A 22,918-nucleotide genomic window follows, 5' to 3' on the forward strand; every position below is an offset into this window, starting at 1 on the left:
CCCTCTCCCTCTCCCTCTCCCTCTCCCTCTCCCTCTCTCTCTCTTCTTTAAACAAACAAACAGACAAACAAAAAACGGACTAAGGCTGGGCATGGCAGCGCAAGCCTTTTGTCCCAGCATTTGGGAGGCAGAAGCAGGAGGATCTTGATGAATTCAAGACCACCCTGGTCTACAAAGCAAATCCAGGACGGCCAAGGCTGTACAGAGAAACCCTGGCTATAAATAAATAAATAAATAAATAAATCCCAGGGCTTCATGCTTTCTAAGTGAGGGCTTTGTAAGTTTATCCCCATCCTCACATTCATGTTCTAATTCACACTCATTCTCTTAGTGTCTCTCTCTCTCTCTCTCTTCCTCTCTCTCTCTCTCTCTTTTCCTCTCTTTCTCTCTCTTATCACATTTGTCTCCCCTCTGTTGCTTAACTGTCCTTTATTCCGATTTCCTTACCAACTGTACGCTGTTCTAACATAAGCACTTGAGTAATCTGATTGATCCTGCATCAGATCAAAGTCAGTCTGTGATTTCCCCATTGTGTGTTCAGAGACCACAGACAACTTTGGTTGCGTTTATGTCTGAAGAGTAATGATTGATTACCTCTTTCTACCTCCATTGCTGTAAAGCTTCAAGGGAACAGAGACACTTGTGGATTTGGTTCAGGTCAGTAGAAGACAGAATCACAGTTACTAACACTGTTGCTTTTTATGACTTTATGACACATAAGACATTTGGGTGTCACAGCACACTTGCCAAACCATGGATCAGGCAAGAATTTAGCCATGGCTTCCTTCCAGTTTCCATCCTTGAACCCTGCAAATCTGTGTATGCACAAACTAAGACAAGTGTGTGGCAAGGAAACCCATTCCGTTCACCAGCTGTCCGGACAGAGGACTTTTTTCTGATTTCTTTTCCAAATGCTGAAAAGTGAACCCAGGTGTGCTAAGCATATGCTCTTAGCTACACCTCCAGCCATAAAAGACAATTTTTCATTTGCTAGATTGTTTGTCTCGCTGTGTGGTTCTGGCTGCCAAGAACTCACTCTGTAGAACAGTCTGGCCTCAAACTCACAGAGATCTGCCTGCCTCTGCCTCCAGCATGCTCGGATTAAAGGAGTGCCCCACCACACTTGGCTGACAGGTTTGTTTGTTTTCTACAGTAGGATCTTACTCTGTAGCCCTGACTGATCTGAAATTCATTAGGTAACGTAGCACAGAATGACCTGGAACTCGTGTCAGTCCTCCTGCCTCAGCCTCTCAACTGCTGGTCTTACAGGCACAAGTCACCATACTTGCCTTAAAACGGTATTTCCAAAACCAAATATTTTGTAAGAATCAAGCAGTTATTATAATATCAGCTGTGATTTTTTTTTTCTAGACGAGTTTAAAAGGAGTGAGGGCACATAACGTCCAGTTTTGTAAAATGCCCCTTCTTTTCCCAGCAGATGTTAGTACAGACGGATAATGGAGACTAGTTTGATATATGTAATATATGGGTCAACACTTTGTTTTATAGGCAAATGCCAAAAACTGGGAGGAAGACGGTAATAGAAATTGAGGCACTTGTACTTGGGCCTTAGTGCTATTTCCTGTTTAATTGCAACTGCGGGAAATTCATAGTGTTTTTGTCAAAGAAGTGATCCATTCTTCACACTGGCAAACAGTTTCAGTTCAGTTTACTGTTCTCTGCTGCACACGAAGCTCGTACAAGTCAGCCACACTCTGAATCTGCACCATCCTTGGTACAGTAGTGTACTGAGAACTTTGGTTTCTTTTAAAAAACATAGAAATATTACGGGAATGTTTTCATTTTAATCCCAGGTGTGGGATATGGGGCTGCTTCCAATTGTCCACAGCAGCTGACTATGATTTGTCTCATGCTCTAGCAGGGGCATGATTTTGCCAGATGCAAATAGTTTCTGTGATTGTATGATGTTTGGATTCTGAGAACTTTTCGGAGGGTATATAAATGCTAGGACCCGGAGGGGCTGGTTGTTGTGGTTGGTGTTGGTGGTGGGTTGGTTGCTGTTGGTTGTGGTTTATTAAGTAGTTGTGCACAAAGAAGAAACAACAAGAAGAAATTAGCTATCCTGACAGAGGAGGTCAAACTTGCCCCAAGGAACTCATAATCAGCAGGGTGTGGCCTAATGATAACGTTGCCCCTTTTCCCTCTAGCCTTTTCTCTCTCCTATCTAGCGTTAGGGAATTGAAAGGGTGGAAGAAAAGGGGTGGAGAAGGCTGGAAGAGAAGAACCAACAAGGTAGCCAAGGACTGATTACATAGTAGGGTTTATAACTACCTGCCCATAAAGTAGTTGTGAACAGCAGATGACACTATTTTGAAAGCAAGTGGCAGCATAATCCACTTGAAATACAAAATATGGAACCCTCTACTCACCAGAACCCAGTCGGCCTCACTTGAGCATCTGCGTCTGTCAGGTGGGGAGGGGATGCCTGCTCTTTAGGTGTGAGATGTGACAGGCAAATGCCTTACACATATACACTCTTACGAAATAGGCACTTAGGAAATAGTTGTAGTCACACTAAGAAACAGTGGGTGAGTTGCCCAAATGGACTGGTTTAGATATTGACCCAGGCCCTGTCTACCATTAAGTGATAATGTCAGAAAATAACAACAGAATTCCCAGCTAGCTCCTCCTGAACTGATGCACTGCTTCAAGCTGATGCCCTCTAGGAAATGTATGCATGGATCCTGAGGCAGGGTCGCCAGGCCTCAGTGGCTGATCCTGAGCAGACACACACAGCCTCCTCCGCTAGCTGTGCAGTTGGGTACACGCTTAAGCTGAGAGTTGATTGTGTTTGTTCACAAGCTTGTTTTTAGTAGCTGCAAAGTCACAGTAATGGTAAAATCAGTAAACATCTAAATTAACGACTGTAAAGAGAATTCCATAAAAATTAAGTTGAGTGCTTTGAGATGTTTCAGTATAAACGAGCTATTTGAAGTTTGCTGTCAAATTTAACAAAGGCTTGATAATTATACATGATGAAGAGAAAAGTCATCAAAGCCCCAAGTTGTCCCTGTCAAAGATCATGAACCAGCTGCCTGGTCAAAAGAAAAAGGGGCTCAGACAAGACTACAAATGGACTACATCACTAAGGGCGTGTCTCCATTAAGGAAGCATTGAGTTTAATTTACTGTCTGACGTGAGAGCTTTTTCATAATGACCAGGTTGTGCTGTATTCATATTCTTTTACAAATGCTTTTAAGTTCTCCGTTATACAAACCATAAGTCAAAATCATACATAATAGATCATATATGGCTTATGCAGTAAGAAGGCCCACACTCAGTAGGTGATGAATATTGAACACAACGCATTCGCTCTGTACACAAAGACTGGTAATTGAGAGTGCATCTACACATTCAAATCAAGACAATGTCATTAATGGCACATACATGCAGCTTTACGATTACTGACTTTTTCTTTTAAAGCTATCAGCTATGAGCTTCACCTGTAAGGGGGCTTGCCCTAAGGGCTTCAGGTTGACTAGGAATATACCACTGACCTCTGCAGATATCTTAGCCTATACCTCAATGCCCTCAGTGTCTCTGTCCTACTGTTTTGCAATTTTTTTTAAGGATGTATTTATTTATTTATTTATTCATTTATTTCATGTATGTGAGTACATTGTCACTACCTTCAGACAGACCAGAAGAGGGCGTTAGATCCCCTTACAGATGATTGTAAGCCACCATGTGGTTGCTGGGAATTGAACTCAGGACCCCTGGAAGAGCAGTCAGTGCTCTTAACCACTGAGGCATCTCTCCAGGCCCCTTTCAGTTTTTTGGGATGTATTTATTTTTATGTGTATGAGCATTTTGCCTCCATACGTGTATGTGTACCACACTGAAGGCCTGATGCCTACAGGGGCCAGAAGAAGGCACGGGGTCACTAGAACCGGAGTTACAGATAGAGGTCACAAGCCACTGTGAATCGAGTCCAGGTTCTCTAGAAGAGCATTGAGTGCTCTGAACCACTCAGCCACTTCTCCATCGCTTGTATTGCAACTTTTAAATTAAATACAAGTTCCTGAATTATAGGTGCTTTGGAAGCTATAATCCTTCTGTCATCATCATAGAAAAAGTATTAATTAAGCAATTTTGATAATTGAGCAACTATTATGGGATATGACAGCATCATATGGCATAAGGGCATAATTTAGTTTTAAGGTTAAAGTTTATTTCACTTCCATTTTCACCCTAACCTTATAGTTATGTGTTACAGTGCTTTTATTTAGATAAATCCCTTTATTAGATGGTTCTTACCATGAAACCGCACTTCAGGTTTCAGTCTATCTCAGGGCTCTTAACTGCTGAGCTTTTGATGTTCTGTGGAGCTTACAAAGCCAAATCCCTCAGCTTGTCACAGCTAAACTAAAATTCCATGTTTACTTTTAATTTTTATTTATTCATTAAATGAGAGCTATCGCCCAGTTATTTTTAACAGAGTGATTTATCACTGTAATATCAATCTTAATTTGGGGTTTCAAAGTGTCTCGGTAAGCCAGGTATCTGGACACATGCCTGTAACTCTAGCACCTGGGCCGAAGATGGAGGACAATTGTGAGTGTTAGGCCTGCTTAGGCTACACAGAAAGTTGAAGGGCAGTTTGCAGTTCATGGTAAGGCATTTCCTCAAAAACCAAGGGCTAGGGATGCAGACCATCAGCAGAAGACTTGCCCAGTGTGTGCAAGGCCCTAGGTTCAATCCTAACCTGCAGCAAAACAAAAAGTACATATGAAGTTTTTATTTCTTAAATCAATTCATCATCAAAGATAAGCTAGGTTCTGCTCTAGATCCCTGTGATACAGAGCCGTTTGGTGGTTATATTAGTCACTAGTCTGCTGCTGTGATAGAATACCATGACAAAATTTTGGGGGCTTATGGTTCCAAATGGATAGGAATTCATCACGACAGGGAGGCATGGCACCAAGCGACAGGCCAGAACAGAAAGCTGAGAACTCACTTCTTGGACCACAGGCGAGAAGCAGAGGAAGTGGAATGGAAATGATGCAGGCCTCTTAATCTAAAGCTCAAGTCCAGTGATGTACTCCCTCAAGCAAGACGGCTCCACTTAAACATCCCCAAACAGTTCTTCCATCTGGGGACCAAGTGTTCAAATGTCTGGGATTGTAGGGGACATTTCTTATTCAAACCACCACATTCCAGTCCCTGGTATGCAGCTATTGATGTACCAAATGCCTTTCTTCTTAGTACTTCTCCATAAAGACCACTAGAAGCAATTTTGCTTTCAGTTGGCAAGGCCAGCAGTACACCTGTACCATTGTACCTCAATATTCATTCTCCTCCTCTGTGTCCTAGCTTACTTTAGAGAGATCTTGATTGTTTGTCCCTTCCACAAAAGTATCACACTGGTCTACTATATAATTGATGACATTATGCTGGTTGAACCAAGTGAACAGGAGGTAACAACCACTTTAGACTCGTGCATATGTGTATTCGAGGATGGGAAAGAAACCCAACCAGAAGTCAGGGGCTTCCACCTCAGTCAGATTTGCAGAAGGCCAGCGCTGTGGAGTGTGCAGAGGTGCTCCTCCTAAGGTGAAAGATAAGTTGTTGCACTTGGCTCCTCCCACCACCAAGAAAGAAGCACAGTGTTTAGTGGGCCTCTCTGGATTCTAGAGGAAGCACATACCAAGTGCCTCAGAAAGCTGCTAGCCATGTGTGGTGCCTGGAACAGGAGAAAGCTCTTCAGCAGTCCCCGGCTGTTGCATAGACTGCTCTACTACTTAGACCATATGATCCAAGAGACCTACTGGTACCTGACATGTCAGAGGCAGACAGGGATGCTGTTCAGAGTCACTGACAGGCGCCTATAGCTGATTCACAGCAGAGACCTTGGGACTTTGGAGCAAAGCTTTAGCACCATCTGCTAAAGGGAACCATTTGAGGGTCAACAAAAAACAAAAACAAAAAAAAAAAATAAATAAACCCAACATTTTCGTTTGTTTTCCTCTATTTCTTTATTATGTAATGTAACATCAATTGAGACTATCAGTGGTTAAATGTTGTAAATCTGTATTATCGTATTTAAGAGGGTTTTGTTGTTGTTTTGAGTTTCTCAGTTTGTTTCCTGTCTGTCTGTTTCCTGAGTGCTGTAATTAAAGGTGTGTCACTATGCCTGGCTGCCATATTTAAGTTTTGAGGGACTGAAAGACTAAGCATTCTTCAAGGGACTTTGCTACCTATTCTGAAACACATAATGCGTTTGCAGTTGTTCATGTAATCGTCATACCATGTTAGGCAAAAGTATGACCTGGTTATTGTTTTCATTTGGAAATTTATCATGGTGTAAGATATGATTGTGTGCACCTTGGCAAGTGGTAGACGTGTGATAGCTAATCTTGGTTGTCAACTCGCCTCTATCTGGAATCAACTAAAACGCAAGCTACTGGGCACAGCTGGGAAAGATTTTCTTGATCAGATTATCTGAAGCCAGAGACTAGCCCTAAATCTATGCAGCACCTTTCTGGAGGCAGCCTAGATAAAGTGACGTAGGCGAGAGTAAGTTTGCTTTGCGAGTATTTGCCCTCACTTGTGCTGGCAAGTCTGTCTATGGCTTTGCTCAGGTATCCCTTCACTGTTATTAGAGCCTGTTTCTGGGTTCCAGCGTAGACTGAAGACCATCGGCTCTCCAGGACTCCAGCACCAGACTGAGACTGCTGAGACATCCAACCTTGGAGACTGAATAAACTCCAGGTTCTCAGCCTTTCAAGATCACATTCTGCAAGCCGTTCTAATGAATCCCCTTTTAATTTGCATATATTCATCCTATCAGTTCTGATTCTTTAGAGAATCCTGACTGATACAGTTGCTACATTTATAATTAAAATAAGCAACACTTGGTCCTTCCAAACCCACCTCCCAGTTTCGTGTCTTTGGCATCCTTTTCCCAACCACGCAGGCCTGAAAATACTGACTTTTGACTTCCTCTTGCTTAGGCACAAATATCCTAAGCCAGTCTCTATAATACTGTTTTTAACATTCATCTCCCTTTCAAACCCTGTCGTTTGCTCCTGAGTTTAAACTGTGCTTCTCACGTTGCCATGATCTGTTTTCTCTGCTCACAGCATCTTCCCTCTGAAAACCATTTTCACCATTCTCGAAGTCATCTTGAGGTCTGTCTCTAAATCATCACCTTAAGATCCTAGTCCTTACCTAACTGCAGGACCCATTCCTTGATTAGTCAGTACTCAGCAAGCCATTCATGTGAGATCACCCTGCACTTGATGTTTTCCCCATTTATTTATTTATTTATTTACTTACTTATTTACCGACTTCTTTATTCACTTTACATCCCAATTGCAGCCCTTCCCCATCTCCCCTCCCCTTCACCTCTGAGAAAGGGGAGGCTACCCCTCAGTACCAACCCACCCTGGCACCTCAAGCCACTGCAGGACTAGGCACATCCTCTCCCACTGAGGCCAGACAAGACAGCCCAGTTAGGGGGATAGGGTCCACAGGCAGGAACAGTCAGTGTAAGCTGCTGCTCCAGTTTTTGGGGGCCCACATGAAGACCAAGCTACACATCTGCTACATATGTGTAGGGGGCCTAGGTCCACCATGCTCTTTGGTTGATGGTTCAGTCTCTGGGAGCCCCCAAGGGACCAGGTTAGTTGACTGTTGGTCTTGAGATTTTTATGATAATGATTTACTGTGTAATCTAGTGACCAACTATTAGTGATTTAAATGATTAGCTAAAAACAAGACAACGAAGAAGGGAAAGCAACACACAAACTCTATTCCACATCTAAGGCCTGGACATGGGAGACTCCAGAAACAGAGCTTCAGAAGTGTGGTCACTCGCACTCTATCTGAATAACAGGTCCTTGTTGTCATTGTAATTCTGGATAGAGACATAAATTCACAGTCAGCATTTGAGCAGATTTAGAGCAGATGTTCCAGACAGGTTCTTAATTACTTTTTGAAAAATGTATTCATAATAGACACATTATCTGTTTTAAACAGTGTACCAACTTCTATATCTCAAGTTTAACTTGAAGGAAAGTAAAGCTATTGAGATAAACGAGGTATAAAGTTTAATCAGTTTGATGAAACTGTAATACCTCAAGAATGAAGTAGGAAAAAAAGACATTCTTATAATGTCATGCTGTGACTCTCCTCTCAAGTTGAAACAGTCTTTAAAAGATTGTGTCGTCAAAGGTAAATGTTTCTCTCATATTTTTAAAATAACAGGTTGTTGATTTATCTTACAGTTGAAATATGCAGTTTAGATGCATGCTTCTGTTGTTGTTTTGTTTGCTGGGTTCATTCACTGTAGATCTGTTTATTGGCATGATTCTTTGCCAAGTGCTTGGGCCACAGTGATGAATCCAGACAAAAAGTTTTACTGGGAGTTACCTTAGTGTGGTTATAGACAATAAATAAAGAGAAATGCCAGGTAGTGGTAAGCACCTTGGACAAAATAGGAAGGTGTATTGGGGAAAGTCCTTGTGATTGAACCCAGTGCCTTCTATATGACCAGCCAGTGCCCTGCTCCTGAGCCCTTCCTCCGGCCTTGTGAGCGCTTCTCTCCAGACCTGGGTGTTTGGTTGAAACAGTCTTATGTTGTGGAGTGAAAGCCAATGGATCAGAAACAAAGTATTATTCACAGAAATGCTTGCTAGCTGGGTGTGGTGGTACACACCTTTAATCCCAGCACTCAGAGGGACGTGGAACTCAGAGAGTTAGAATAGAGACCAGCCTGGTCTACATATTGAGTTCCTAGCCAGAGAGGGCTGCATCAAAACAAACAAATAAATGCTGATTTTCATGGCCTAGTAACATTAGTGCTCAGCCTATCATAAAGGGAATATGAGAGATTTAATAGCTCCCACAAAGAGAGGAGATGAACTAAGATGACAAGAATACAGAGGAAGAGGCCTTAAACATCCATTTTGATAACTGAAAATGAATTAAAATGAAAAACCGTTCACTGTCACTCATAATCAAGTGTAATGTAAAAACAAAACTCTACATACCCAACAAAAAGAACAAGAATGGAAAGACTGATGGGCTGGAGATGTGGCTCAGGGGTCACGTGTATGCACTGCTCTTTAGAGATCCTGAGTTCGAGTCCCTGTACCCATGCCAGGCTTCTTACCAGCACCTGTAACTCCAGCTCCAGGGAATTTGACGCCTTCTTCTGTTATCTGCAGGTACTGCATACACATACATATTCACATAATTAAAAACAAAATAAATCTTTAAGAGAAAGAGAGAGAAAGAGAGAAGGAGGGAGGGAGAGAGAGAGAGAGAGAGGGAGGGAGGGAGGGATGGAGGGAGGGAGGGAGGGAGGGAGGGAGGGGCTGACTGATATTGCCGGTGTGAGCTGGATAGAATAGTAGGAGTTTTCAGGCACTGCTTTAGGAGTGTGACCTGGTGGCAAAGGTCAGAGTGGAGCACATGGATTCCCCACAACGTAATAGCCCCAGCTACCCGCACAACTGTGGTCTTCTGTATGCTCAGCCAGCGCACTGCTCCTGAGCACGTCTCACCAGACCCCGGTGTTATGCACACAAGGGTGTACATAGCAGCATATTGACAAAGGTTTAAAACCAGGAACAACTCAATGGTCTTGTCACCGACAGAAGGGATTTTTGTGGTCATACACAAACACAGGCGCACACTCACACACCCCACACATATATGTATTTATGTATATGTAACATATTGCATATGTACATTATATATAATGTGTTTGTACATATATATGTATGTGTATGTTTGGAATATTGTAGAGTCATTCATATATTCAAGCAGCTCAGACAACTGATTGTTTTGGTGGCGGAAGGGAGCACCTTCATGTGTGCTATACTACCAGCCCCACTCTATGAATTAAATTTTAGGACAATAATGAACAGAGGAATATGTTTGAGAAAAGAAGCTCATGCTAAGGGTTGTGGCTCCCTTTGGGAAGGAGTGTGAACTGCTTGTCATTGTCCCTGAACCTTAATGAAAATGACATGTATGGTTTCTACCATGAAAATACACTGTGCTTTCCACTTGTGATTTAAACTCTTGTTATTCCAGCATGTCTCCAAAGGTACAAGAGCTAGTTGCTGTCCATCTAGAAATAGACTAGGAAAAAAACTAAAACAGTACATTCTGAAAATGTATAATATATAGCTAGCCTCTACTTGATGGTAAAAACAAAGACAAATGGCCTAGGGAGACAACGAAGTGTAGCAGTTCACAAACAGTCGGAGGACCTATGAATGTGTGCTCAAGGCCGGTAGCCATCCAGAGCTGAAGAAATGACAGTCTCCTGGCCAGTGTCAGGCCTGCAGAAGGAGATGAGAGGAGGGTAGTTCTTTTCTTTTAAAATGTGGATTTGAGGAAAGTTAAACTACTCAAATTTGAGATGTGTTTACCTTCAACGAGGCATTCTCTTGGGAACTAGCTGCGCAAACGTAAGAGCCTCCCAGGACACTTGCTTCAGTGTTGCCCTTAGTAGCAAACAAGAACTTGAAAGCAACTCAAAGCCTATTATTTGCAAGATGGATGTTGTTGGTTTGGGTTGGTTTGGGTTGGGTTGGGTTGGGTTGGGTTGGGTTGGGTTGGGTTGGGTTGGGTTGGGTTGGGTTGGGTTGGGTTTGGTTTGGGTTTGGTTTGGAGACACAGTCTCACAATATGGACAAGGCTGGCTTGGAACTTGAGATGTGACCCAAACTGGCCTCAAACTCATGGCAGTGATCCTGTGTCAGCCTCCTTAGTTCTGAAATGCACAGGATGAGCCACCATGCCTGCCTCAAAGAGATAGTAATGAACTGTTTTACAAGTATAAAATGCCATGAAGCTGTTGAAAAGGCTTATTAGTTAACATCCCCTGTGCATATGAAATTATATAACCAAAGCAACGTGCAGAGCTAGAGAGATGGCTCCATGGTTAAGAGAACTTGCTGTTCTCTTCCAGGGGACTGAATTCAGTTCCCGTACTCAGATAGGGTGGTTCACAACATCTGAAACTCCAGCTCCAGGGGGAGAGGATCCTACACCTTTGGCTTCTGAGGGCACCTGCACTCAAATGTACATCCAATCACATACATATAACTTAAAATATTTTCATAAAAGAAAAGTCCAAATTGTATATACAGTATGATCGTTCTTCTAGCAATAACTAAAATTCTTATAAATGTGTGAAAGTGACATTGTGAGTGAGAGAGGAGGGTGAATTAAATCCTGGTCATGATGGCAGCAGTTAAATGCTGCTGTTTGTCCTTCTGCAACCCAATTCTGGTATCCCTTTCAAACTGTGGAGCCTGTCTGATAGCCTGCTCAGAACAGCTACTATTATAAGCAGGTATACATTCAATTTTCTGATAAAATGTCCTTTGGACCCTTTTAGCAGTAGGGGTGTGGCCTCAGAGTCTAACATCCATGGCTCCTAAAGTCTGAGTTTCTCCCGATGGAGAATTACTATTGAGAAATGTCTCACGTCTCAGTGGTCCTTAATGAAAGCCACTGTTGAGTTCAGGTTTCAAGACTCACCAGACAAAATAACAGGCAAACCACTTCTACATTAAAAACAGCATTTCCTAGAATTCAGAGCACTGGCAAATGTTCTCATGGTGATTCAATTCAATTAAACATTTCACACCTATAAAATTGTATTTATTAAATTTATTTTGTGAGACTGGAGAGATGGCTCAGTGGCAGTTATGCTTGCTTGGTAAGCACAAGGACTTAGTTGGAATCCCCAGCACCCATGTAAAAAGCTGAGCATGACTGTAGATTTCATACCACTAACATGGCACTGGGCAGGAGGAGGGGCACAGATCCCAAGAGCTCCCTTGGCCCGCCAGCTAGCTGGGCCAGTGAGAGACCCTGTCTTAGTCAGTAATGGCGAGCAATATAGAATAGACACCTGCCGTTTAGCTCTGGTCTGCACTTGTGCACCACCACACACATGACACACAAATTGGTTTTTTTTTTTAATATTTCATGAACCTTTCCTTTGTCAGCATATAATTTTAAAAGCATTCTTTAAAAGCTCTAAGATGTCAGTGATCTTTCCTTTGCATGCTTTGTATAGAAGTAGTTGGCAGGCTCTTTTCGAATGAAGAGAGTGAAGGTAAGGTCCTTATGCACCATTGCTGTGACATTTCTCACTGTGGCAGCCTATGCTGTGCTTTGCCAAGATGTTGTCATCTTTGGCACCTGCCTTCTCAAGGTTTACAGCACTCTCTGGTCATCCCAGCCACTGAAAGCTACATCTCCATTGTGTAGAAACTTTTGTCAGGAAAAAGCTTTGGTACTCGCATTAGGAACCACAAGCCCAAAGAAATGGAGGAATTGTTTGTAAGGGTAACAATGTGCAAGATGTATAACCTTGAGAGAGGGGTAGGATGTAGAGCCAGGGATACTGGAACCCAAACAGCATTGTAAAAGAGTTCGTGACATCATATGGACTCAGTGACATAATAATTGTCTGATGTAGGTGAGGGCAGAGCCCAGGGAGTCACTTCACCACCTGCGTGCTCCCACCAGGCTAATCTTCCAGAGCACCGCTCTCCTGGTCACCCTACTTGGTGACACCTGGACTTTGTGTGTTTGTCTCCTTCCTTCACCTAACTGTCTCCTGTTCTTAAAGTTAACCAGGTATGGCTGGCTGGCTGGACCTCTCCTTGTCAGTGTGTTCATTTCATGCTTTTAACTTCTCAGTTTATGTAAATCCCATGTCATTCAGCCTAAACCATTCCTACCCAGGAGCTATGGGAACTGATTGGAGGTTTCCCTGCAGTGCGCAGTACAGAACTCTGTGTGGCTTCTCAAGCTTCTTATTCTGTTTTTCTGAGCAGTTTTTAGTTTTAGGGGCTACATGAAGTTAAGCTACGGGCCTCATTGTGTTTATATGCCTCCCAAACAGACTTTTTTCTATTGGTCAGCCAATGTCGAAACAGCTTTATGTGAAATTATTTGACAGGGGATTCAGTATTGAAAACCTAAATTCTGTTCTGCACTCATAAATCTCAAACTCTTCATATTACACCATTATAATATTTTATATTTTAACTAATAAAATATTTTTGGTTTTGTTCACTTTAGTAACTGTATTTACTCATTTTGGAGGTTAGACATTAGTATGTGAATATTTCCATCTTCCACCATGCCTACTAGAATACTCAAAGCACTATTTAGTATTTTAAATTTTGATTTTTTCCCTTATCAATTTGCAGTGACCATGTTCACAGAACTGCCCTGTCTTGTTGGCCAAGAGGCCACTGTCCAGTGCTCTCTGCAGCGAAGGACATCGTGGTAGCCTTGAGCCCATCATCCCTCTTCAATAGGAAGTCTTGGTGTTAAGCAGGAGGAGACAGCCCTGTTTGGATTAGAGTAATATTGGTGTGTCAGGGTATCTCTTGTAAAGAGTAAGTACTGACATATTTTGGTCCATTGTGGTTTTCAAACTTTTTCTTCTAGTTTTTCTCATTATCCTTTGTTCAAATGAACTCTTACACAAGGATGTCACTATGCATCCTGGGATGAGAGGAAGGAGACAGGAGGATAGTGGCTGGCAGTCCAGAGCCCCAGCTTAGACCCTCCTCCCCATCTCCACCCAACATAGTTCAAGAATCCTCACAACTCATTTAAAATGCTTTAAAAAAAAACAAAAAACAAAACTCGTTCTGTGATATCTCATCTAGGAGCTTGGTTTAAAGCAGGAACTACTGCTGATGGTAGAGTGGCTTTTAAGTACAAAGAAAAATACTCTGGGTTACAGCTCTTGTTTCAGCAATAAAAGAGTTAATGCACTGAGCAACAGAGGCTGCCTTGCGATTCTGCAGCGGGATAGTGCTCTCAGTCTCTGTCATTTGTGGTTTAGAGAAGGGGGTGGCGTTCTGCATTTGAAAGGACTTTAATGAATGCTGTCAGTGTTTGTGAGAGCGAAGGGTCTGTATGGGAAAGGGGAGCTGGGAAAGTGCCGGGGCTGCTTCAGGATAGGTGGATCAGAGTTTGCTCTGATTGAGCGGAATGTTCCACCGCGGGTCATCTTTATTCATTATCCTTTGTTCTTTAGAGTCTGATATATTGGGATGAAAGTAAATGTAGATATATATTTGAACGATTTATTTTCTTTTAAAGCTGTTTGTTGGGTACAGCAGGGAATATACTTCTCTTGTCTTGGTTGGATGCACAAATCTGTGTGCCGTGCTTTTTGCCCGTTGCCTAGACGATCACTCGGTTTCTCTGAGGATGTCTGGTTCTCGCAAAGAGTTTGATGTGAAACAGATTTTGAAAATCAGGTGGAGGTGGTTTGGCCATCAGGCGTCATCTAATTCTTCAGCTGACAGCCAGCAGGGAGAATTTTGGAACCGAGGACAGACTGGAGCAAACGGTGGGAGAAAGTTTTTAGATCCGTGTAACCTACAATTGCCTTTGGCTTCAATTGGTTACCGAAGGTCCAGCCAACTGGATTTTCAGAATTCACCTTCTTGGCCAATGGCATCTACCTCTGATGTCCCTGCGTTTGAGTTTACAGCAGAAGGCTGTGGTGGTGCACACTGGCTGGATAGACCAGAAGTGGATGATGGCACTAGTGAAGAGGAAAATGAATCTGATTCCAGCTCGAGCAGGTTGATTATTTTCTTACTGTCAGAGATGGGGTGCGGGGTGTATGCTCTATGATACTTGAGAATAATTGAATATTTACTAGCTAATCTCTGTGATTGAACGAACATCTGCTTCCTGTGTACTAACTACATGAATGGCATCTTGGTATGGATACGTATGTTTGCTAGGATTTGGAAAACGTCTCAACATTAATTCTGTGAAATTTAAAGGTAACAAATAGCTTTCATTTTGAAATACCTTGCGGTTCATGTATAGATCTAACACTGCTTTGAAAATAATACGTAGCAGCAGTTTTATACATTGTTGCCTGGCTTTAATCATCTGGCTTCTATATTTACAGTAAAACTATAAGACATTTATACAATATAAATCCTTGTGATATTTTAGGTTATAATAGATTATGGATTTGTTTTAATTTGATAAAAATGAAAGGTTCTACAAAAAGAGACACACTGTAGTTCCCAATTTTTGACACCATTCTAGTTGTCAGTACTGTTTTTCTGTGGTTATGTCTTTGTCCTGTGGATATTGCAGCTCTGCAGACTAAGACCGAGAATACTAAATAACATGTCTCTTTCAAGGATAACACCTCCGATTCCCCTTACCCCCACTTTCCACTGAAATTCATACTGTTTAAGGAAAAGAAAGACAATCTTTTAGGAAAGTTTAAGAGAACATTGTGTTGGGAGTGCTAGATGTGGAAGCCAGTAAAAAAGATGATAAGAAAAATGAGTTAGAAGAGATGCAATAAAGAAAAGAATTGATAATTTCATGATTTTATTCCTCTTCCCTGGCATCTTTTTTATTTTCTCGGTCTGTTTTACATGCTGTGTAACAAGTTAAAGTCAACTTTCTAATCCATCTTCACTCTAAAATATTTCTAAATACTTAAAGACACAAACACCTACTCATTTGACATTCAATTACTTTTTTCTCTTTAAAATTTGTTTACAGGTTTTGATTATTAGAATCTCTAAGTTGGTTATTGTTAGTGTAGGCATCCTGAAAAATTAAGATCAAATGGACTCATATATTCAAGTGTCTCATGCTTGGAGATCCTCACCCCATTCCCCTCCTCCAACCTTCAGAACATGGAATTCTGACCTGTTCTGAAGGAAGGATAGAAACATAGGCTCTCATCTGTAATCTGTATAACGAAGAGAGGGGAATATCTTTACTTAGGTAAATAGTATATTTAATTAAAAATTTTTATTACTTCTTGACTTACCTTTATCATAAGGGAAGAGGAGCCATGAATAATTTTAATATTGAGATTAACTGAACAAACATGATTCTATTATATTTTGAGGGAAACTTTTGCCGTAAAGAAAACAAATTTTTAATTTTTTAAATTTTTTACCAATTTTTGTATGAAAGTAAATAATCATTCCATTTGAAAAATCACTATATTAAGAATATTTAAATAATGTTAAAAAACAAAACATTCACTTCCTTACCAGCTTAGGTCATAAAACTATTAACATCTATCTACTACCCAATTATGTGATCACAATATTTATACACATATCTAATATTGAGAAAATTTACACATACTTCCTTATATCAGAGGTAATTAACATAACCAATGAATACTAAAATTTAACCCTCTTTTCTGTATACTTTGGTGAGGTATTAGTTATGAAAGAAAAGGTTTTTGTTTTGACTGAGAGATGTTGTATATTCCTCAAGCATCTTACATTGATACTTTTACTTATAGGAATATAAAAATAAAATGCTAATCAAAGGCATGGCTCAAAGATGGGAGTAGATGGTTCACATCCTCAGAGACCTAACTTTAACAAATGCTACGTATAAAATAAAACAATAAAAGAAAATGTCTGACTTGTAAATAGGTGGGGCCGAGTAAGAGCTTATTCCTAATAGTTTAACATTTCAGTCTTATTGCAGAAAAAATAAAAGAGTCTAGACTTTAGGGTGTGCTTTGTCCCGCACATCCCTGTGTTCGCTTATGTTAAATGTATCCAGTGTCTGCCTTCTGTCAATCCTCTGGTTGATGCTTTAACCTTTGTCACAGGGATAAATTTGTTGCCCTCAGCTTTTTAAATGGCCACAGTTCTCTAAATGAGTGTCCTTTTACTATAAGCAAATCAAAGCCCGTTAAGTTAATACCATTGTCCAGGAAGTTGCAGTGGCATTTGTCAGACTCATATACATAACTCGGAGCAGTTCTCTTTGAATGTTTGCAAATGATGAGCTAGGAAACCCGAGCCCGGTATGAATTAGTACCTGAAAATACTAATAAATACAGTGAAGACGCACATATAACATACTAATTTCTTCTTAGGAGCAGTCATCAAAACAGGTAGCAGAACTTAACACAGAACTTTTGGTTTTTAGGATAGGGGAAGGATAGCTGAGTAGTTTTGCATCATCAGAATGCTAACAGCCATCATGGATGTGGGCAGCTGAAGGTGGTGGCTGCCAGTCTCCTCTGAAGGGACTGTACTGTCAGCTGTTATCTGGCTGAAAGGTCTGCCCGAGCATTGGCCTCTGACCACGCTCACTGCCACTTCGCTGGACCATTTAAACATTTCCCGGCTTTTAACTTTCATCTTGACTCTATAGCCTAGTTGCACTTTCTCTGTCAAGGTCAACTTTGATACTAAAATACAAACGTTTTCATATAATGTGAGCGATTTCAGACTTTAAGTAACAGAATCTCCCTGTCTTATGTGAGATAGAGTTCTAACATCTATCTAATTAGGCTAGTTCTTACCAGGGCCATCAGGTGACCATAGCTACTACCGGGTAATCAAGGTATGAGTGGCTTACATATCACTCAGCTGACTCACTGTACAATTAGGTAATTTTTGACACCTATTAAGTAATTATCATCATCATCATCATCATCATCATTATTAATGTTATCATTATTGGTGGTGGTGGTGGTGGTGGTGGTGGTGGTGGTGGTTTTTTGAGACAGAGTTCCTCTGTGTGCCCTGGCTGTCCTAGAATAGAAACTTGCCTCTGCCTTGAGTGCTGGGATTAAAGGCGTGTGCCAACACCCAGTGGATATTTGAACTTTTAAAGTCAGTTTTGCACAAAATACTATTGCAATTTAAACTCTTCCAAAACAGAAAAAATAGATAGCTAAAGTTCCTAGAGTGTCACCTAACTCTGAGGCACAGCGCTAGCCTTCCGTTTAGTTTGCACAGTGCTGTTTTTAAAGACACATTTACACAGTATTTAATGTTATTTTATGTGATGAGTGTTTGCCTGCACCTATGTATGTGTGTCATTTGGGTTGCTGGTGCCCACAAAGGCCAGAAGAGGGTGCTAGAACCCCTATAACTGAATTGCTTTCAAATTCTGTGTTTCACCTCTGGGTAGCCTAGACTTCTTCTGCCATCCCATCCATCCCTTCTAAAGATATTATCTTTCAAATTATGTTTATTTATTTGTTACTTATCTTGCTACTGGAATATAATTACACTTTCCCCTTCCTTTTTCTCATTTCCTAACTTTCCTATATACTACTCCTTGCTCTCTCTCAAATTTATTATAATATATACATAATATATATACTAAATACACCCTGGTGTTGCAGACAGTTATGAGCTGCCATGTGAGTGCTGGGATCCTACCTGGGACTTCACAAGAGCAGTGAGTGCTGCGGAGCTATTTCTCCTCCCCGTATTAACATGGCATCTTAATATGTAGTTCAGATAGCCCTTGAACGTAATCTTCCTCCCTTAGCCTATCCTTTACGTTCCAGGGTCTCGAAGCAAAAGAACTCAAAAATAGTACTTAACAGCACATTTTATTTTGCTTATATTGTGTTTGAACCTGGACAGTGAGATTTTAAGGTTTTAAACATGAAAACAATGACACACATGTGCCTGTACACACACAAACACACACAAACACACACACACACACTCCACCTTGACCCATAACCAAGTAATTTGGTCAATTAATTTTAGGAATGAGCGTGTTAACAGATCGTAGACTAAAATGATTTGTCTATCATTGATTGTTGTAGACAGTCAGAAGCACAGGTGACAGGAGGGCAGATAGATCCCTAACCCCACCGTTCATCCAGAGACCCATACCCCTTTGCACATCTTTCTCCACAACATAGAGGAATAGCCTCTCTGTGTGCTCAGAGCTTACTTAGCTCTCCTCGCCATTGTCATCTGAGGGAAAGACCAAGCAAAAGTCTGATGTGAGAGAAATGACAGGGGTCATGAGTCTCTTATTCCATTGGTGAGGAGAACTCAGCCGTGTGGCCGCAGCTAGTTAGAAGAGAGGCTTTGAGCGTACTCTACCTGAGTGTAGCCATGTGTCCAGCGAGAGTCAGTATTACAGGATAAAGAATACACTTGAGGTTATAATAAAAAGTGTGATGGGTAAAACCTGGGCTTACAGAGGCATTCTTTAATGTGGGTGCTGGAGCCCCTCATGCTCGAATGGCTAGCACTGCATGGTTCTGTGGGGGGGGGCAGGAGGGAATCCCCAAATAAAACTGTGTTTTCCTTGAGAAGGTAAGGGACAAAGATGCTTTTCTGTTTTGAGGGGTGCTGGGGATTGAACCTAAGGCCTCACTCTTGCTAAGCAGTGTTCTACCACTGAACTGCAGTTCCAGTCCTTAAAGATAATTCTCGTGCTGTTGATACATATAACTCTTTATACAACTGCCTTGTCTGTAGAAGGGAGACCTTCTCCGTGGCTATACCACCCTGAATGCTCCCGATCTCAGAAGCTAAGCAGAATCAGGCCTAGTTGGCACTTGGAAGGGAGGAGGGGGCATTCCTTAAAGGAGCCGCCCTGCTTCCTCTTCTTCCACACTTCCCTACAGACTTCCCCTTTCTGCTGCCTTCCCACATGCCAAGTGGGCCTTTCCTCCCTCTGCATCCCAGCAGTCAAGCTCTGCCTGGAATGCAGTGATGTGGTGATGCTCGTTTGACAGCATGGCTTTCTATCTCTACTTCTACTTGTATTTTATAGCTCTGATTTGGTCTGTTTTGCTTTGCTTTAGGTTTTTGAGGTAGAGTTTCCTGTAGCCCAAGCTGTCATTGAACTCACAATCCTTCTGCCTTCTTCACCCCTTAAGTGCTGGAATTACAGACACGCACTGCCAGTCCTGGCTTTGGTCTGTAGTTTGTAAATTATAATTGCATAATGCTATCTGTACCTCCCTTATAATTTATTAAATAAATTTAGGGCATTCTTGAAGTATGCTGAACAGTATATGTAAAAAAAAATCAAAGACAGATAACCTATACTAATAAATTTGGATTTTATTTTATATGTGTGATTATGAGTATTTGAGAAAGATGTTAAAAAGATTCATGGTGCAGTAATTGCACCTTTGCAGAGGCATAGATCCTAGACGTCACCTGTTATAATGCAGGTGCCAAGCATCAATCACTGACACCGGGAGTGAGCCAGGCAAGCTCGTCACAGTTCCAAAGCAGCTCTTTACCTGCTCAAAGTCATGTGCAGTATAATTTCTGTAAGTTACTTTTTAAAACTTTACTAAAAATAATTATTTCATTAAAAAATTCCAGTGTGCCAGATATGGTGGCACAGACCTTTAATCCTATTACTAGGGGCCGGCAGAGGTCAGCAATCTCCATGTTTGAGGCCAGCCTGATCTACTAGTGAGTTCCAAGCCAGCCATAGCTACATAGGGAGATCCTGTCCCAGAGGGGTGGGGATGTGGCGAGGAGGAGTGTCATGGCACAGATGGTATATATACACGTACACATGTGTCTGAAATCTGAGAGTTACACATGCTGGGCCATATTGCCAGATAGATGTTTTCTGTCCTATAAAACTTGAGGTCCATTCCCGACCTTTCACCACACCATGCATCCCTCCTTTGTATGCATCCCTCAGCATCCCGATGTCACAGCCTTGGGGCTAACGAAGTCAACAGTTGGTGATCTGAACCTTTTGTGTTCTTGCCTATTTTTTGTGTGTTCAACCATTTTCTGACTTAAATTCATTCCCTAGCTCAGTGACATAGACTAAAAATTAAACATTTCGATACTGCCTGGAAATATTCCTCAATGTATAATTCCTTACACTGAAGGTCTGCCACAAATGATTTGAATAACTTCTTGCATCTCTTTGAAATGCAGTTCACCGTATTAGTAACGTACTATAAACAAAGCTAAGCAGGGATGCTGGAGGAGGCTCTTCTGTCATCATGCACGGCTCAAGCAGAACACAGAGAAATAGACTTTAAATGTTCCACATCTATTCCCAGACACTCGTGTTGTAAGTTAGGATGCCTGCTGGGTTTCCTAAAGGCCATTTTAAAGAACAGGTATGAACTGAGTTATAAGACCTGGTAATAATGGGGATCATCTTTTAACAGATAACCAGACAGCATGACATCACCACAAGGCCTTCCATTGGCCATTGTGAAGCACCCTCTCCCACCACTGCCTTTCCCTGATTATGTGTCTGCCCTGAGTGGACTATGCATGAATTGTTTCACTTCATAATCTCTGTACAAGAAATATTCTAAAATAAAATACTGATCATTGCTCCTATTTTTGGTGGTAAGGAAGGTGAGGCTTAGAAAAGTTATAACATGCCCAGTGACGCGCAGTGAGTGACTGAATTGGGGTTGAACCCAGGTCTGTAGGATTCTGGACCAGCACTGTGCAGTCAGACTTCATGCATTGATGAGAGGCTTGCACAGGTCCCCACTGTCCCACTATATTAGGCATTTAAAGTGTGACTAGTCCAACTACTAAAGAATTGAAGTTTTTATTTTATAGAAATAAAACTGTGGGTTTTTAAACTTGAAATAGATTCAAAATGGCCAATTGCTATTGTATTGGGTAACAATTCCTGAAATGCTCTCAGTCACTCTCCAGTGCTCTCCAACTTAACTCTCAGAACTAAAGCACACTGGAAAGGACAGAGCTGGAAGTGTTCCCTTGTCAGTTATACAGAGCCATGGACGTTCTCTCCATCCCATGGAAACCTTCCCATGGCAGTGAGGAGCTGCCATGCCTGCCCTCAATGGATCTTTATTCTCCCATCAAACCTTTAGTCCTTGAATTAATACTGTTGTCCTTGGACTTAGTATAAAGGTGGGAAGGATTTCTCAATTTTTTGTGGACAATACAACCAGTTTGAACAGCTTCTGATCCAGTGCAGTAATTGGTCGCCCTGTGTTTCCTTGGCTGGTCATGTTAGCCATTTAGGACCTCAGATTTTTTTTTATATGCAAGATAAGACACTTGGATTAAATGACAGGTTTCTTTTAGTTGTGAAAAGTCTACATATAGTAGTTTGAATACATATAGTTTAATTCCTTATAGTTGAACGGATGCACAAAAAATTATTTTTTAAGAAAGCACTTATTAGAATTGTATTCTCCGAACTGCCTTTTAACAATAAAAGCAAGACTTACTGGGGCATTGTGCAGCCATTGAAGTCTGCCGAGGAGCTCTGCTTCTTTCTGTTCGCGCACACTGCATGAACATAGCTGGACTTTTCCTTAGACTACAAACCAGAACGCCGCGTTTCTCTTGATGCTTCATTTGAAGTAGCGGATGTGATTTCTGTCTCTAGAAACCTGTAATTAATTGTCACGTGGAAGTAATATGTTCCCTTAAGGTGACAGCAGCTGGAGACTTGATAACAAATAAGAGAGAAGTTTGAGGTATTATTCTAGAACCCTAAAAGGCTTTTGTTAATGTTTATGTGTACTGCTGGAGTGACTCAGCAGTTAGGAGCTCTTGTCCTTCTTCCAGAGAACTTGAGATTGGTTCACAGCACCCATATGGCGGCTCACAGTTGCCTATAAGACCAGTTCTAGAGGTATCTAGAACCTTCTTCTGGTCTGTGCACTTATACATATTCAGGCACACACACACACATACACGGGGCGGGGGAGGGAAGGAGGGAAGGAGATACTAAAAAAGTAAAATGTAAAAGTGCCTACAATATTTTACCTGTAAGTGCATTTTTTAAATGGCAAATCTTCCATTAAGTTCTACTAGTTCATTTAAACATTTTATTCTAGGAAATTCAGTTTGCATCTATTGGAAGTAGATTTCATCTTTCAGATCAGATTTGAACTGTAGGTTCATTGTACATTCGGTCTTCTAATGTACCTACCAAAAGTGTGCACCAGTGGTCCTCAGCCGGTGCAAATATTAGGAGCACCTCGTGGCTTTTGAAAAATATAGTTTCTGGGTTTCACCTCAGACCAAGTGCGAGTGAGCCCCATGTATCCAAATTCATCTGGGGTCCAACTCAAAATTCCCGGAAAGTTCCTGACAAGAAACAAAATGGTCTACTAATGAACTGAGCTTCTCTGAAT

The 22,918-nt window shown here is 41.4% G+C and overlaps 1 protein-coding gene across 3 annotated transcripts in view; it reads left to right on the forward strand.

Moving 5' to 3' along the window:
- The window catches only part of Klhl5 (kelch like family member 5), a 62,129-nt gene that overhangs the window by 7,235 nt on the left and 31,976 nt on the right, over window positions 1-22,918 (forward strand). The window contains exon 1 of one of the 3 annotated variants that reach the window (XM_028765233.1): window positions 14,230-14,609. The exons of the other annotated variants lie outside the window; for them this stretch is intronic. Coding sequence (XP_028621066.1) covers window positions 14,230-14,609 — 380 coding nt within the window. Of the gene's footprint in view, window positions 1-14,229; window positions 14,610-22,918 lie in introns of those variants that run through there. 3 annotated transcript variants of the gene reach the window in all.

The sequence above is a fragment of the Grammomys surdaster genome, unplaced genomic scaffold, assembly GCF_004785775.1.
Source record: "Grammomys surdaster isolate TR1022 unplaced genomic scaffold, NIH_TR_1.0 150, whole genome shotgun sequence".
NCBI lineage: Eukaryota > Metazoa > Chordata > Mammalia > Rodentia > Muridae > Grammomys > Grammomys surdaster.